The sequence below is a fragment of the Copadichromis virginalis genome, linkage group LG3, assembly GCF_057382275.1.
Source record: "Copadichromis virginalis isolate Kocher_CV1m ecotype Utaka linkage group LG3, C_Virginalis_male_GT1.1, whole genome shotgun sequence".
NCBI classification, from domain to species: Eukaryota; Metazoa; Chordata; class Actinopteri; order Cichliformes; family Cichlidae; genus Copadichromis; species Copadichromis virginalis.
Window position 1 is genome coordinate 23396487 of NC_140620.1, and position 15226 is coordinate 23411712.

Consider the following 15226-nt stretch of genomic DNA (forward strand, 5'->3'; position numbering starts at 1 on the left):
AGTGGTTGAATTGAAGTCATACAGTGAGAACCGTCAAATAATATGACAACTTTGTGAGCCTCTATTGGTGCCTGTAAATTTGGAAAAGGGGATAAATAGCAGAGATAAACAAGCCAGTTAAAAAGTTCCAGTGATAAGAGACCTCATTTGGGAAGTAGATATTTTTGATTATTTTAATTTGGTAACAGCATAAAAAAAAAATCTAAAGATGGATACCAGACAACTCTCAGTAGTGTTTAAGATAGGCTCATGTGAGGTGCAATGGAAAATCTCAATAATTTGCAGCCTTCCTACAGATATTACTTAATGGGATGCAGGTGTGATGCATGGGAAGGCAAAACTCATGACACATTGGTTCAGAGATGTCAAATTTAAGAGATCCACTGTCTACCACCTTACATCTACCAGCTCTGTCAACAGAAGTCTATTTACAATATTTACTGTAAATACAAAAAACAACTAATCCGGCCACAGAATCTTCATCACATACAGTACAGAGCTAAACACAATCTGCTTTAAAGTTGGAATTAGGCAAAGCTTTCATTAGCATGGGTAATAATCTATAGCCAGGCCCATTTTCTAACAATATGCTTTCCTACAACCCTCAATAACAATAACTACATAATTAGAAACTTCCCCTATGGATTTGAGTTTCATTCTGCCATTTGGACGCAGACATTAGCTACCAGTTCCCAGAACTAGCAAATGAGCTTTTGGAAAAAGCATTGACGAATAAGATGCATTAAATTATTTTTTTATTTTTAGTCTCTGTCTTTCATGATTTCAGCTGGTTACTTATTTTCAGAAAAGTATTCTACACTGCAGTACTGTTTAAAATACAAATATATATACAGTATATTACACTATAATGTATAATTAATTTCTTAGAACATGTGCTGGTAAAAACCTGCCTTAAACAGCCCTATCTATGGAATTTGGTACAATCATGTGTTTTCAACAATATACTAATTGGGAAGAGAATGTTCTTTCATATTTCAGGCCCGCAAGTTTCCAGGCTTATGAATGATTTCTACATGGCAGGCCTTATGCGAGTACACAGTTTGATAATATCACATCAATGTGTGTGGTTAAAGCTTAATTTCACTTCTCGGCAAGTTATATAATAAATCATATAAGCAAACACAAAGCACCAACAAGCACTGTACAAACAGTAAAGATGATTTGTGCTGTCATTTACATAGACAGCAGCCATTATTCTGTATGTGACTTTGGAAGACATCATTTATTTTGTTTTGCATTTTTCCCCATTCAAACAAAGAATTAAATCAATATGGCAAACTGATCCATCAACCCAGAACCTTCTTCAAAGTTTTAACATAATTATGTGATGCCACACTTTGTAACGACACATGATCAACTCAGTATGTACCTTATAATCACTTTCTTTTGTATGCAGCTGATGAAATATGGCTTTTCTTCCCAAAAAGATTAAGATGGAAGTTTCCCTTCTTTAAAGAGCAGCCCAAAACACACTGATATAAACACATTACACCACACACACCACACACTAAGACTGTGGTTGTCTTTACTTGTTGGTATAACTACAACATGAGAGTTTTCCTGCCCTATGCAGATATAACAGAGGTAACACCAAACTGCTGGGCAAGTTAAACCAAACCATATACATCAACATTGAACACTTGCCAGTGCTGCTCAGCAGAAGTGACTGCTTGAGAGAATTTGATACAAGAAAACCAACAACCCATAGCCACACAGTGCAGGTTATAGCCAGGATGGTGTAGAAAACTCTCAGCTTTGATTGGTGCAACGTCTCCCTTTGCCTAGCCGCTTCCCCTGGCCCTGGGCGAATCAGAACACAGAGTACAGAGAGGCTGCAGAAAGATATGATTATTATGGAGGGAGCCAAAATGCAGAACAGTGGGGCAGTTTGGTAATTAGGAGGTAATAAAACTTTAACACATGTCAGTCCAAAGCTCAGCACCCAAACACAGCCAATGCAGCTGTTTCTGATCCTGACCCCACGGGCATTTCTTAAACTCATGTAGGTGATGGGGTGAACAACAGCAAGATAACGCTCTACACAGGTCAGGATGTGGAAAAATATCTCTCCGTAATAAGCAATACGAGACGCGTGTGATCCTACAGTCTCACTCATTAAGTGATTAGTGTATGTGCCATAGTAGATGAGGAAGCACCCCAAGACCCAGATTAGCTCCATGGCAGCCACGTGGTAGGTGAAGATGTCAGAGTGGCTTGCTGTTTTAAAGGAGCGCTGCCTTCGCCATCTTTGATGACCCACATAAAAAACAAGAACAGAAATAGTGAGTATGAGGATGAATCTCACTGCATAGAACGGAATGAATTTTTGTGACTTGTAGGAGCAAAAATAGTCCAGAAAATTGTTTGAGGTGGAGTTAAGTGACATATCTCCTGTTTGTTGTAGGTCTGAAAAGAAAAAAAAATGATTAGAGAGACAGAAAGGGGACGGATTGAAAGTTCAGTTATGATGCATCGTATTAAGGAACTGTACTTTAAGGCAGTCATGGACCAGTTAGTATAGCAAATACATAAAGCAAGATATATGGAATTATGTAGCAAAGGAAAATAGAGACATATCACCAAATGTTTTATATTTTAGATTCCTCAAAGTAGCCACACTTTGCTTTGTTGACACCACTGCAAACCCTTGGCCTTCTCTCAATGAGCTTCATTATGTACCGTAATTGTCGGGCTATAAGCCGCTACTTTTTACACAAGCTTTGAACCCTGCGGCTTTTAGTCAGGTGCGGCTTTTCTATTTATTGTCCATGAGCGGATTTGTTTTGTTTGTTCCGCTGTTGTACGGCACTACGTTGCCTGGCGGAAGGATCGGGGTTCAAGAGTGGTATGTTGGTCACATGTCCATCCGCCAGGCAACGTAGTGCCGTACGAAGTAGCGCGAAAAACAAACTTCAAAGTAGCGCTACGCGTTCAGCTCGAGGTGTGAATGATGAGTGGCGATAAACTTGCAAAAAGCAAGTTATGCCTAACTCCACCATTGGATTCTGACAGTGTGGAAAAGTGTGAAAACATCCACGATCACCAACGGATTCCATCATGCAGCAGTCCAGCTGCATGATGGAGAGGAGGACACTGCCACGGCCCTTCTGAGGGTGATCGACTCTGACGCTGACAACGAGGATTTGTTTGGTTGGTTTTGAAAGTGACAACGGAGGAGAGAAGCGGAGAGTGGATGACGAAGCCACCCTGAGCCTGTTCGTTTCCGACATTGGAGAAGAGGACTTTGGTGGTTTTATTGCGCAGGAAGAAGAGGAAGATGGTGAATGACTGACTTTTCTTCTTGTTAAAGCCATGTAGCTGCACCTGAGCCTAAAAGGTAGTCCGAATCTATTTTTCTGGTGTGCTGTAGGTTATTGTTATGTACTACATTTGTTACTCGTTTATGAAGCACAGTACATGTTTTGTACTTGTAATTACCGCTACTTGTACATATACCTAAAAAGTTATGCAAATATGTACCCATAACTTGTTTTTCAAAATATTAATAAAAGGGGTGTGTCTCCAAACAGCCATCTCTTTCCTGACAATTCGCTTTGTGCATATTCTCTTACATATGATAAGTCAACATTGAAACACCTGCGGCTTTTAGTCAGGTGCAGCTAATGTATGTACAAAACAGGATTTTCCACTGATTTTAGCTTCTGCGGCTAATATTTGGGTGCGCTCTGTAGTCCAGGAAATACGGTAGTCACCTGTAATGGTTTGCATAAGATGTGGCCTACTTCATATAGTGAATCATATAAGGCTTATATGATTTACTCATGAAAGTGGCCACTTTCTCATTACTTTCATATATTGTTTTAGTAAGTATCCAAAACATACAAGTTTTATTTATATAATTTTTCAAGGGATCTTATATCTGTTTTCACTCTTGTATGCTTTTCATACAAGTTTCACACAAGACAGATAAAAACTTTATACGATTTATATATATCTTTTCCATATGGGTATGGTCACCTACCTGCTAAGAAATCACTACTTAGGAAAAGCAGAAGAGATTTGTTTGGGCCAAGAAACACAAGGAACGGACATTAGACCAGTGAAAATCTGTGCTTTGGTCTGATGAGTCCAAATTTGAGATCTGTGGTTCCACCCGTTGTGCCTTTGTTTGATACAGAAAAGGTGAACAGAGTTTCCACATGCGTGGTTCCCACCATGAAGCACGGAGGAGGAGGTATGTAAGGGCTACTTGTCCAATAAGTATAGTGATGGAGTGCTGCACCAGATGGCCTGACCTCCACAGTCACCTGACCTAAACCTAATTGAGATGATTTAGGGTGAGATGAACTGCAGAGTGAAGGCAAAAAGCCCAACAAGTGCTCAGCATCTCTGGGAACTCCTTCAAGGCTGTTGGAAAACAAGGTGCCTACCTCATGAAGCTCATTGAGAGAATCCCAAGAGTGTGCAAAGCAGTAAGCAAAGAAAAGGGTGGTCATTTTTAAGAATACAAAATATAAAACGTGTTTTGAGTTAACAAAAAAATTATGAAATAAATTCATGTTTTCATTCATAGTTTTCATGCTTTCAGTGAAGATCTACAATGTAAAATAAAGAAAAACCATTAAATGAGAATGTGTCTCCAAACTTGACTGGCAGTGTATGTTCCAATACAAAACAAATTGTGTCCCTCATCCATGATATAATATAATTATATAATCCCAGTCAAAGTTCTTACATCTACCTAATCAACAAGCAAGTATTAAGAAGATGTCTGATCTGATCACACATAAAGCAGTACAAAAACATCTGTACAGTGGACAACATTTATAAAAAATCTAAGTAATTTATAGTTAACACAGAGCAACCTTTGTCTGTGCTGCTGTCAGAAGGAATCATCTAAAATCCCCCCAAATCTTCAAGACTCATCTGCTTTTATGCCAGTTACATTAGTTTAAAAAGATACAACAGTTTAAATATGTATGAAAAAGCAAGGCATTTAAAAATTAAGGTATCACTATAATAAAAGATATTAAAGAGCACCTTTTGGTTGAATTGTTTCCTCTAGTTCACGTCTCCAAACTGACTGACTGCTATTTACCCTAAACGTGCGCTGATGCTTCTGCTAGTGTTCAGGGTGCTCACAGTTGACACAGCAGTAGAACTATGTGAGCTTTTTGCATGAATCATTAGGTGGCACTTAATGTAAATTACAGCAGCAAATTGTACTTCACAATGCACTTGTACTTCAGAATGCTGTTTATAGACTTCAGTTCAGCATTCAATACAATCCACCCCTCACAACTCATCAGGAAACTGACAGACCTGGGCATCAGTTCCCTCATCTGCAAATGGTTACTGGACTTCCTGACCAACCGCCCCCAACATGTCCGGCTGGATAACCGCTGTTCATCTACAATCACGATGAACACCGGTGTACCACAAGGCTGTGTGATGAGCCCTTTCCTCTACTCCCTCTTCACCCACGACTGCAGACCTGCTGATGGTTCCAACACCATCATTAAGTTTGCAGATGACACCACGGTGATTGGCCTCATCAGTGACAACGATGAGGCCGCCTACAGGGAGGAGGTGGATCGTCTGGCTGAGTGGTGCGACACAAACAACCTGCTGCTTAACACCGAGAAGACCAAGGAGCTCATCGTGGACTACAGGAGGAATGCTGACCCACATCCACCCATCCACATTAAAGGGACGGCTGTGGAGCGTGTGAGCAGCTTCAAGTTCCTGGGAGTCCACATCTCCGAGGATCTCACCTGGACGACCAACTGCTCCAAGCTGGTCAAGAAGGCTCACCAGCGCCTCTTCTTCTTGAGGACTCTGAGGAAGAACCACCTGTCCTCAGACATACTGGTGAACTTCTATCGCTGCACCATCGAGAGCATCCTGACCAACTGTATAACAGTCTGGTACGGGAACTGCTCTGCCTCGGACCGGAAGGCGTTGCAGAGGGTCGTGAAAACTGCCCAGCGCATCGCCAGAGCACCACTTCCTGCCATAAAAGACATCTACAGGAAGCGGTGTCTGAAAAGGGCTGGGAAAATCATCAAAGACCCCAGTCACCCATCACATGGACTCTTCACCCTCCTGCCCTCTGGGAGGCGCTACAGGAGCCTCCGGACTAAGACGACCAGGTACAGGAACAGCTTCTTCCCCACAGCTGTCAGACTCCTGAACTCTGCCTCCTGACATCTGACCCACGTTAAACTCATGGACTGAACCCCCACAATAGACAACTGTACCCTCAAACACACAATAATAACATGGAGTGAACCACCACTCACAACCACTAGCACTTTATATAGCCTCTGTAGAAACTATCTACACCCTCACTTATCTTAACTGCACTACTGTATAGCTCTGTGTAAATAATCATTCTGTACATTCTATAATCTTTAATCCTACAACTGTTTACAACTTGCATAGTTCCCATTTCTGTATAGCTGTATATCTCAGATTTCTGTAAAGTTATTTATTTCATATTCTGTATAGTTTTTCATATTTATATCCTGTTCATAGCCTGTACATAGCTTGTACTCACTACAGCCTGTACATACTTATAGTTATAGAATATTCACAACATACTTCATACCGTGTACATTATAACATACCATAATAGACTCATTTCTGTAATATACTTACATATCTATACTATTGCTAATATATATTGTAATATACCTATATCACTAAAGCACTTCTGGATGGATGCAAACTGCATTTCGTTGCCCTGTACCTGTGCATGTGCAATGACAATAAAGTTGAATTCTATTCTATTCTATTCTAATTTGGGTCACAGAGCAGTGTAGTAGGTACATCTGCATTTTCTAACTATGTGGAGACTTTATGTAGTGAAAATAGAATTTTTATTTTCACCCAAACCAAAACTAACAAGCAGTTTGTTTAATTGATGCAACTGGTTTAGATTCAGTTTTTAAATGTGACATATAGTAACATGTACTTTGGACTATCAACAATGTGGAAAAAGTAGTGTTAGAGATTTTTAATGTCTATGTTTTCATTCACTTCATTAGATCTGATAGTGTTCAAAGGGCCTGTAATTAAAAGCAGCTGTTTATTCAAATTAGGCAGTGTCATGCCACCTGTGTGTACATAGAGAAGATTTATGGGATCTCATTTCCATTCTTTATGGAAGCGGAGAGCTGCCAACCAGGCCAAAGAAAAAAGGAGCTATATTGCATTATAATGAGAAGATCTTTTCATTCTAACAATATGCTTTTCATTTTTGTACAATATATTTTTCACATTCAACAACATAATATCTATAAATATAAATATAAATAAATACAATAAATACAATACAATATAAATATTATATTGTACGAATGTACGAAATATACTGTACAAACATAAAAAAAATTAGATTATTATTTTTTTATTGCACGAACATAAAACGTGTTGTGTTCAGAAATCCAAATGCATGGTAGGTGTGGAGAGCCCACGCTCTTGAGAACTGGCAGTGGCAACTTGCAATGTGCTGCTTTCAACTTGGACACAAACCAGAATAGCCCACTTCCAAGATTTCTTCGGGAATCACGATGTACCTGAAGACTGTCTCTTGTAAATGCTACAAGAACACAGAACTACTCTCTCTATGGGTAAATTTGTAAAACTCACTTTATGCGAAGTTGCAGCATCTAAAAATGTGACATATTGCTAAGTTAGCAATCATAGCAGTTTTACAACTTCTTCGTTTCCTTGCTTATCTAAAAATAAATGAATTAAACCGTGTTTATATTGATATTTGGCTTCAATTTAAAGCAAGGATAAGAATAAATTCTCAAGACTGATGGCTGACACTAAAATAATAACAGATTTCATAGAATGACATAAACAATTATCAAAACACATGTGAAAAGCATATACATTTTTATTCTGGTGTACCATTAATATATGTAAAAACATGTGACGTGAAAGCAGTAATTTGTTTTTCTGTACAGTAATAAATATCTCTGTTATTACAGCTTGATGCCACAGTGAAGACCCTGTCTGGTTACATCCCAACATATGTTGATCAGAGAGCTGCCAGATGGTTCGGCTTGGAAAACAATGGCACAAGTAAGCAAAGTTTATTTATTAAGTGCCTTTAACTTTTAAACGCCAGTAACTAAATAATTAAGAACAAAACTCTTTGCCTAAAAAATTGATGGATAAGATGCACATTAATGAAAATGAGAAGAAACCAGATCATGAGGAGTTATTTGCTTCTAAGAAAAAAAAAAGAACATATGCGATTTTCCACTGATGAAGATGATGGTGAAGTTTATGATAGAGGGAAAACACATGTGAACGATGCTACACAACTGACTGACTCACATCAAGGAGATGAGAAAGCTTCATGATCCCATCATCAGATTTTAGGAATGCTGATGAAGATGTATTGGACTCATCTGAGGTTAATGATTGGACTCTACCTTGTAGCGCCTCTGGGTTGTCATTTTGATGACACTGTAATACATGAACCATGCCTCCAGTTTGGAGAACATGGTCTGGTCATCACATCCATTACATTTCCTCTAACAAACACAGCAGTCAGTACTCTAGGTACATCTATAAGCGATGAAGCAACGGGTTCTGCATCATATGATGTTGTCTGTGTCACCATCGAATTTCACAGGACTAATATTCTGGAGGAGAAGATCAGCCAGTTGTCCAGCACTCGTCATACACCCACTAAAACACAAATATATTGATGAAAAAGGAAGTGATGCAGACAGTTTATGAAGAGATGTGCATCCTGCAGAGTTTGCAGACAACACAGCTGAAGGAGTATTCTCTACAAACGTTAAATTCCCTAGAAACATATACATATGAAACCCTCTCAAGGTTATCCACTGCAGTTCAAACCAGTGTTTTAATGTTTAATGTAGTAGTAGCAGTACCAATTATATCCAAAAGAGGGCAGTGATGGCGCTAAAGTTGTCCTGCACTGCGTTATGCGGCAAGAAGAAGAACTGCAGCAGAGCAGATAGCCAGCAAGGCAGAAAAACAACGCATTGAGTGCATGGAGTACCGGAGGGAATAAGAACTTTTTTCCTAAGTGTGAAGGTTTTCACAGTTACAGACTTGTTGGGATTTGCTTACCTTGCATCCCATTCTCCAGTTGTATTTTTACTTTGTTGGGACATAGTGCGAGAGACAGCTGGATACTTGATCAATGTTTGGAAGGTAAATCCAGTTGGTTTGTTTTTCCAGAGACGTATCGCTCCACCAAGGAGAGTGGTGAACAAGGATTCTACTCATCTTTGCAGATGAGTGTGTGTGGTATAGCTATATATGTATATACATACATATATATGAGGGGCTGTACAAGCCAAAATTCATTCTTTCACTCTCGCATACATATATTCTTCTTTCACTAGGGATGGACGTTCCATTATGTCCCCGCAGCCACGGAACTTATCCCGGGACCCACACATTATGCCACTGCCCGAATTAGCGACCCAGCTTTGCGCTGTTTCTCACAGATGAAATAGTGCTGCACATTGCATCGATGACAAATGACAAATCTACAAGGAAGTCGCAGGTTCGAACAATGGAGAGACGTGGACACGGATGAAATAAGGGCTTATGTGGGACTGCTGATCTTGTCCGGTGTGTACCGTTCAAGAAACGAGTCATTGCGCAACCTCTTTAGTGAGAAAACCAGACGGCTGGTTTTCCGGGCCACCATGTCGGTAAAAAGATTTCTTCACATCACCAGGGCGTTGCATTTCGATGATAAACTTTCCCGACCCCAACGCCGTGGTGACAAACTGGCTCCAATACGCAAAGTCTGGGACATGTGGGTGCACCGCCTCAAGATGCTGTTCTGCCCAGACAGAGACGTGTGTGTGGACGAGCAACTTGTGCCATTCAAAGGCAGGTGCGGATTTAGGCAGTACATGCCAAAAAAGCCTGCTAAGTATGGCCTGAAGGTTTGGGGCTTACGCGATGTCAAGACGTCATACGCCTGGAAAGTGCAAGTCTACACTTGCACTTTCTTCCACCAAGCAGCTGGTAAACAGGCGTAGGTCAACCAGGGGATGAGGGTGGTCCTGGAGATGACAGGGACACATCTTCGCCTTCACAAAGACGCACACCCTGGTGTCTTACGTCCCCCGACACAAAACAAACAGCCTCCTGCTGGGCACAAAGCACCAGACTTCATCCATAACCGATGACGCCAAGAGAAAGCCAAAAATGATAACTGAGTACAACAAATGTAAGGGAGGTGTCAACAACCTTGATAGGGTAGGTGTCATTACCCATCAGTTACGCACACATTTTTTAATTCTTGCTCATCTATTCTTGTGTAAAATATACATAGGTTTAATGTATTTGGTCTTTTTTTTTCTTTTTATGTTAGGCTGTCGCCACCTCTTCATGCAGGAGGCACACAGCACGGTAGCCATTGGCCCTATTCCACCACCTCCTTGATGTCTCCCTCTACAATGGCTGCGTCTTGTGGAACGAAATTGACCCATCATGGCAGCAGGCCAAATCACACAAGAGGAGGCTGTACATTGAGGAGGTGGGAGAGATGTTAGTCTAGCCACAGATAGCGAAGAGAGGCTACCTTCCCCGCTCATCACTCACAGCAGATTTGGTGAGAAGTGCGCAGGGTGCTGCTGCTGCAGGCCCCTCTTCAGGCACTAAAACGAAAAGCAGGAGGCAATGCGAGTTTTGCTCCGACAAAAGCAGAAGAGTTGTGACTACCTGCTGCCAATGTGGAAAAGTCACATGCCAAGTCCATAGTCTTTCCATCTGCAGCATCTGCTCCACCTGAGCAGGAATGTCAGAATGATGGAATGTACCAACATCCTAAACTATTTATAGCAAATGCAAAATACAACCAACTTCTTGAATATTCTCAGAATTTTAAATAACCCACCATTAAATCTTAGCAATCACCTAAAAGCAGATGTACAATCACTCAAAAACACATCCTAACACCCCTATATGAAATAAAACCACCAGATAAGTGCAACAATCTGAAAAGCAAACAATACAATTAAAGTCTACCTGTGGCTGGAATGAGGCATGACGTGACCACAAGTCTCCATTTGCTGACATTTCCTTTTTATTTCACTTGGTTGCTGTTACAATGCACCTTGGCTGCAGCGTCCCAGCTGCCAGCTAGACACACTCACAACAAACAACAACCACACAACAGGACCCTACATGTGCAAGGTAGTAGGCTTTTAAGTTTGCTTTAATCACTATTTTCATTCTTTTTCACTTGCAGCTGAGTTACATTTAGGAACCAAAACTACAAGCAGACACTGTCACAACCTCTGTAACTGAACAACTGAGGACAAACCAACTATGCTGAGCAGGTCCTGTTTGCATGGCAGTGAACATTGTGAAGAAAGCTACCTGTACTTTGTTTTTCTTTTTAAAAAATGTATTTATTTTTAAAAACATAAAAGTTCCACTGCAGCAATTGCCCTGATAACTACAGATAAAGCACAGATGATATAACTGTGATGGTGTAGAAGGCTCTTTGCTTTGATTGGTCAACCTGTTTCTTTTCTCCACTTGCTTCCCCTGGCCCTGGATGAATCAGAACACAGAGAACAGGCTGCAAAAAGATATGACTGTTACCGATAAAATCAAAACACATAACAATTGTATGGAGAGTTCATTTTGCAAAACTAGAGCTCCAAAGCTCAGTCCAAAACAGAGCAGCCATGCACAGCCAATGCTGATGTTTCTGATCTTGACCCAATGGGTGTTTCTTGGCCCAGGTAGTAGTGATGTGCGATACCACTGATTTCCTTTCCAATCCGATACCAAGTAATATTCAGGGTGGTATCGACGATACTGATCCGATACCAATACTTTGTACAAAAACGTATTTTATTTATTGTATCTCAAATTATAGCGTCATAATGATTACAGGACATCAGATTTCTTGTTCTTATCACTTAATAATGCAGAGTTCATCATATAGAAATAAAAAAACTGAAGTTGTGCACTATTTGAACACCTTGCCTGCCTGCAGCACTAAAGGACTCCGTGAGAGACGTCACCTGTCCCTGTCTTCCTCTTCAGTTCATCTCAACATATGCTCGTCATATTCTGTGATATGATTTACTCTGAGGTGTTTGACAAGGTTAATGATGTTGCCACAACCATACATGCCAACCCTCCTGATTTTTCCGGGAGAATCCCGAATTTCTCCCGATTTTCCACCCAGGCAACAAAATTGAAAAACTATATGCAGAATTCATAGCGCGCCCCAGCCAATTCCAGTTTCCAACAATGACGGCAGCGACTTAGTTTTAATATCACTCTTATTTCTCTTTCTGGGTCGCAAAAAAACTTTTAACATATTTTCAGGTTTCAGAATGTAGCTGTGTAAACTTTAAATATCTGAGCCGATCAACACATCGTTTTCAAACCCCCCTGTCTTTCGCTACTCGGGTTAAACATGATATATAAGTTATTGATAACATAAAAATGCTATTGTTTGGCTTTTTCAGTGTTTTATTTGTTCGTGAGTAAATCGGTTTGGCTGAAATTAAAGTTATTATATTAGATTAAATTTAACTTTAATAATCCCTTGGGAGGGTTCCTGCGGGGTTTTCACACAACTGAATAAACGTTAAACAGAAAACTAATTAAACAAAGTGTGAGACGGTCGAGAGTTTACGCCAGCGCCCTGTTATATTTTAGATAGCAAGGAGCAGACGGCAGAGTTTCACACCACCGAGGGAGCTCGTGACGTATACGTGACGGCTTTCTTTAGACCACGAAGGCCGGGTCCTCAGGTGGAAGCAGCCTCTGAATTTGGACACCCCCGCTGTTTCCGGGCTGGCCAATAATAATGGTGACATTTAACGTATTTTATCCGATAAATAAACACTGTAAAATGTATTTATCCCCCCCCCCCCCAACAGCCCTTTTGAATGTCTTCCTAATTCGAGGTCTCAAGGTTGGCAAGTATGGCCACAACACCTCACTTTTTTGCCATATGTATCACAAACCACGTCTCAGCTGTTTGTGGAGGTAAAATACGTCCGCACAATTACGCTCAGCCATTGTTGTGAGTGTGCACGCCAAGGGGCTGCGAGACATTTATACAGCCGTATTTCGCACATGACTATGAAAGGCGGAAGGGGAAGTAGTTCCTTTGAATGTAGACAATCCGAATGTTATAGTTTCTTTCCACTGTGTTCCTGTTAATGATAAACTACAAATTTACCCTAAATTACTAAAATATCGATATTTTAATGTGAGAATTGATTCTAGAACATAAATGAAAGCCAGCAAGTACCACCAACAACCGGATTTGCTTTGTGGTAATAACAGGTAGAGCTGGGCGATATATCGAGTTATTAAAAAATATCGATATATTTTTTATATGAGATATAAGATGTGACAATATCCTTTATATTGATATAGTCTATGTTACGTTATAACTATACTTGTGGAGCCGCAAGTTTGCCTCTCTTGCGTCCACTTTTGTCTTTACGCAACGTTACTCGGCCTCGCCTCTCCTTCACTGAACACAACTCCCCTTCCTCCCCCATCGCGTCACCTGCAGGAAGCGACAAGATGGACACGGCAAATCTCCGTTAACGAGTTACTGCGCATCGCCCGTGCGTGGGGCTGGACGGCGTCAACGTGTTAGCTAGCTAACCACACTAACGCCATGCAGCCCAGAGGTGCTGCACGGACTAAAATCCTTTCATTTTCTCAAAAGTTGACAGCGCACCTTATGTATGAATTCTGGTTGTGCTTGATGGCCGCGAACCGATTTTATGTGGAACATGGCGCTCAGCAATCTGTCAAAAAATGTTTTAGTACGACTTTGGTAAGCTACGGTGCTGCACCGCTTGATGGATTGTCGGAGCATTACGGCTTAGCCTCGCGGAGTGATACGTACTGTGCTTCAACGTAATATTACCCTACTGTGTATAAGGACCATAAATGGCACCTGTTAAGAGACGTGGTTGCGAAGCGGATTACAAACTCCAGGCTGTCAGTCACACAGTACAAATTGGGAACAGAGCAGCTGTGAAATCTGTCTTTGTTATTGTGCTCAGCGTCTGTTAGTTTACATTTTGACTGCACAATTGTGAGCTTTTTGTTATGCACAAAAACAACACTGTTTTCTTTTATTTATGGAGCATTATTATTTAATAAATGCTCATAAATTATTTTTGAGTAAATTTTATGTACATCTGCTCTATGTTAATAAAAGTGCCTGTGTGACATCTGGGACACAGCTTGGACTAAGAACTCTCTTTTTGTTCTTACTTTATGGCTTTAAAAAAATATATATCGAGATATATATCTTATATCGCCATCCAGCTAAAAAACATCAAGATATGAATTTTGGGTCATATCGCACAGCCCTAATAACAGGTAAATGAACATTTTTTTTAAAAATTATTTGAATATATATGAGTGCCTGTGTATAAATACACAAAGAATACACATATGCTTTCAATTGTGTAATTTAAGTGATCTAGTAGCTCTGCTTTGGAAGTTCAGTTCATGCTAGAAATGTGTCTTGGAGTTTGTACGTGTTTTGTCTCTAGGGACCACCGCATATATTTATATATAAACATATATAAATATAACCACTCTTTTTTACGTTAGTAATTCCTTTTGTGCATAATTTTATAATATTGTTAATAATAAATTAATTAAAGCAACAAAACAACCTGAAGAGCCGGTTCGGAGCCGAAAGAGCCGGCTCTATTTAGTGAGCCAAACTGAAAGAGCCGGATCTCTAAAAAGAGCCGGAAATCCCATCACTACCAGCTATGCTTCCCTTCTGTCTCTCATTCACTGATTGCTCCCTCTGTGCATTTAACCCTTTAAGACCTACCATAGAACCAAGTCCGCCAGAGGTTATATTATATTCTTACATGGTGTGGTGCCATTTTTGGGAGCATTTCAAGTTGCTATACATCAATACAACAATTATAGCCCAGATTTTAATAATATGTATTCCTTAAGTGCATAGTAATTACATAAATTGCAAAAAAGTGCAATAAACTACAAAAAAATTGAAAATCGTTTTTGATTTTTTAACATATATTTCTTAGTTAGAGAAATTTAAGAGGCTTATCCCTCAAAACTGTAAATACAAAAAAGTTGCACAAAATAGTTTCCCACCACAGGAAATTTATTTTGAGTGTCTTCATCATTTTATTTTTGAAATACACCAATTTTTATACACTGCAGGAAAAACGAAAATGAATATTATACT

General features: G+C 40.0%; 1 protein-coding gene across 1 annotated transcript; it reads right to left on the reverse strand.

Moving 5' to 3' along the window:
* Positions 1-1529: 1529 nt before the first annotated feature.
* Positions 1530-9691, reverse strand: LOC146713506 (uncharacterized). The gene is made up of 3 exons (XM_085438383.1): positions 9621-9691; positions 1942-2267; positions 1530-1821 (listed from the first exon to the last, which is right to left on the reverse strand). The coding sequence occupies exons 1-3, from the start codon at positions 9689-9691 to the stop codon at positions 1547-1549; spliced, it is 672 nt and encodes a 223-aa protein (XP_085294509.1). The 3' UTR covers positions 1530-1546.
* Between the last annotated feature and the right edge of the window lie 5535 nt (positions 9692-15226).

Excerpts from the sequence above, each read along its gene's own strand:
- LOC146713506 (XM_085438383.1), bottom strand. The coding sequence starts at position 9,691 with ATGGTGGCCCGGAAAACCAGCCGTCTGGTTTTCTCACTAAAGAGGTTG. Across the intron at positions 2,268-9,620 it reads AATGACTCGTTTCTTGAACG|ATGGCGAAGGCAGCGCTCCT; the intron begins GTACACACCGGA and ends GGGTCATCAAAG. Across the intron at positions 1,822-1,941 it reads GCTGAGCTTTGGACTGACAT|GGCCAGGGGAAGCGGCTAGG; the intron begins GTGTTAAAGTTT and ends TGATTCGCCCAG.